General features: G+C 36.7%; 1 protein-coding gene across 1 annotated transcript in view; it reads right to left on the minus strand.

Annotated features, from left to right (window-relative positions):
* The window catches only part of HERC2 (HECT and RLD domain containing E3 ubiquitin protein ligase 2), a 118,285-nt gene that overhangs the window by 53,156 nt on the left and 63,133 nt on the right, over nucleotides 1-1,996 (minus strand). Inside the window, exons 43-45 of the mRNA XM_009281370.1 lie at nucleotides 1,128-1,270; nucleotides 648-915; nucleotides 361-503 (exon numbers count right to left, since the gene is read on the minus strand). Coding sequence (XP_009279645.1) covers nucleotides 361-503; nucleotides 648-915; nucleotides 1,128-1,270 — 554 coding nt within the window. The remainder of the gene's footprint in view (nucleotides 1-360; nucleotides 504-647; nucleotides 916-1,127; nucleotides 1,271-1,996) is intronic.

The raw sequence follows: 1,996 nt of genomic DNA on the forward strand, positions 1-1,996 counted from the left end.
AAAAAAAAAAAAAAAATAAAAAAAAAAAAAAAGGAGTCCTTTACAAATATTACACCATAGCATTGACTATTTTATATGAAATTGAGACCAACTATCAGGGATACGCATAGCTACCACTAGTGAAACATCTACCTGCATTCCACTCTTCCCTTGTGCTACTCATACATAAATATTTATAGATTATTCTTGAGTTCTTTTATGACATGCCTTAGAAACATATGGCAAACATGGTCCTTGTTAGAGTCTTGAAAGCTTGGGACAGCAGAACATCCTTGTATTCTAACCAAGTTCATAAAAGGAAAGAATTACAAAATTTGCAGCCAGCTAGCATGACTTAGGTTTTTGTAAGCTGATACTTACCACAGGGCAAGCGGCTTCAGCTTCTTCCACCTCCTCTGCCATTTCCTCATCTGAATATTCATCAGAGATAGTATCAGCATCAGAAAGATCCGTAATTTGAACATCAGGGTGATCCAACAACCAGCCAACCAAGGCTTCCACTCCTAATACAGAAAACAAACTCGGTCTGTCTCTAAGGGATTCTCTGACATTCTTAAGATAGTATCCAAAAAAGAAAAGTAACAATTTTAATCTGCTCGCAACTTTCCTTCTCCTTCTAACATCATTAATTTAACTAAATGAAATACCTGGTAATCCAGAAGCACTTCCAGAGGTTCCAGACAGAGATTTTAGTGCAAATTCTATGTTTTTCCTAGGAAATCCCATTTCCATAAGTTGAACTACAATGGGGAGGGGTGGAATTGGAGATTGCTTGCGTTTCTTCACTTTTGTGGGTCGGATATGTTGCACTGTGATGGGTGTTGTAGCTTCACTAGAGCTGCAGTCTTCAAACACTGGAGTTGAAGGATGTGTAGACTCCACAGCCAGATACTGGCATACTGCCAAAGCAGCAGCCTAAATGAGAACAAATAAATCAGTCCAAGTAAAACAAGCATATTTGGTATGGGTTTTTTTGTGTGTGTGTGCCTGAAATTAAAAGTTATTGGCCAAGAAGTGTTCAGTGTCACTTTTTTTTTTTAAACCTATAGCTTAACAAGTTTCAACTGGAATGTGAATTAAAAAGACTTATTATTAGGTTACTTATTAGCAGAAAACACAGACTCTACCTCAAGCTCTTGTTTGTCAAATATTGCTTTCACAGGTGATGGTTGCGTAGCAGCTGTCAAAAGTTGCTGTAAAAGAATCATGGGAGGCTGAGGTCCTTCAGGAGACATATCTCCTATGTCGGGAGAGGCAACTGCTCCATCCTCTTGAAACAAAAACATTATTTTAACTAAAACCATGTAATATAAGTCAATCGGGAGACTTATTCTGAGGCCTATTGATTGATCAAACATATTGTTTTCTCCCATATTTCTTCTCCACAGGAATCATGTGTTTAAGATTAAATCATATGTGCCACAATCTCCATACAAAAAGCAAGTGAGAAATTTGTAGGTAAACAATAGTTTTACTAAATTTTTAACTACTATTTACTAAAATACACCTAGAACATGTCTAGCAGAAACTGCCTAGTGGACAGTGAATTTGCACAAGTATCTTCTGAGTTCACCTTTTTACAATAAGATTATTATACAGAGGTCCTTCCAGGATAAACCACTTAGACAACCAACAATCTCATTGATCCCAAAACCATGGTGCATACTTTCTGGATTGAGTCATTTCCCCCTCTAATACACCTCTTGATAAGAGCTCCCTATAGGTATTCATTGCCCCTTCAAAAGAGTACACCTTTTTTGAATCAACTGGCTCACGATTCTGCAACTTTTATATTTGATTTTGTATTCTTGTTGGCATAAACATTCATGTTTCCTAGATCTTTACTGTGGCTATCTCAGGAAAGTGTTCTCAGTCTTCATTTATCTCCAACAAAAGGAAGTTCTCATATTTGAAACAATAAGGGACTATTAACTGGTTTGTTATGTACTTATGCTGTTCTGGTTACCAAAAAAAAAAAAAAAAAAAGTTGGGGGGG

This window comes from Aptenodytes forsteri, unplaced genomic scaffold, assembly GCF_000699145.1.
Source record: "Aptenodytes forsteri isolate BGI_AS27 unplaced genomic scaffold, ASM69914v1 Scaffold212, whole genome shotgun sequence".
Taxonomy (NCBI): domain Eukaryota; kingdom Metazoa; phylum Chordata; class Aves; order Sphenisciformes; family Spheniscidae; genus Aptenodytes; species Aptenodytes forsteri.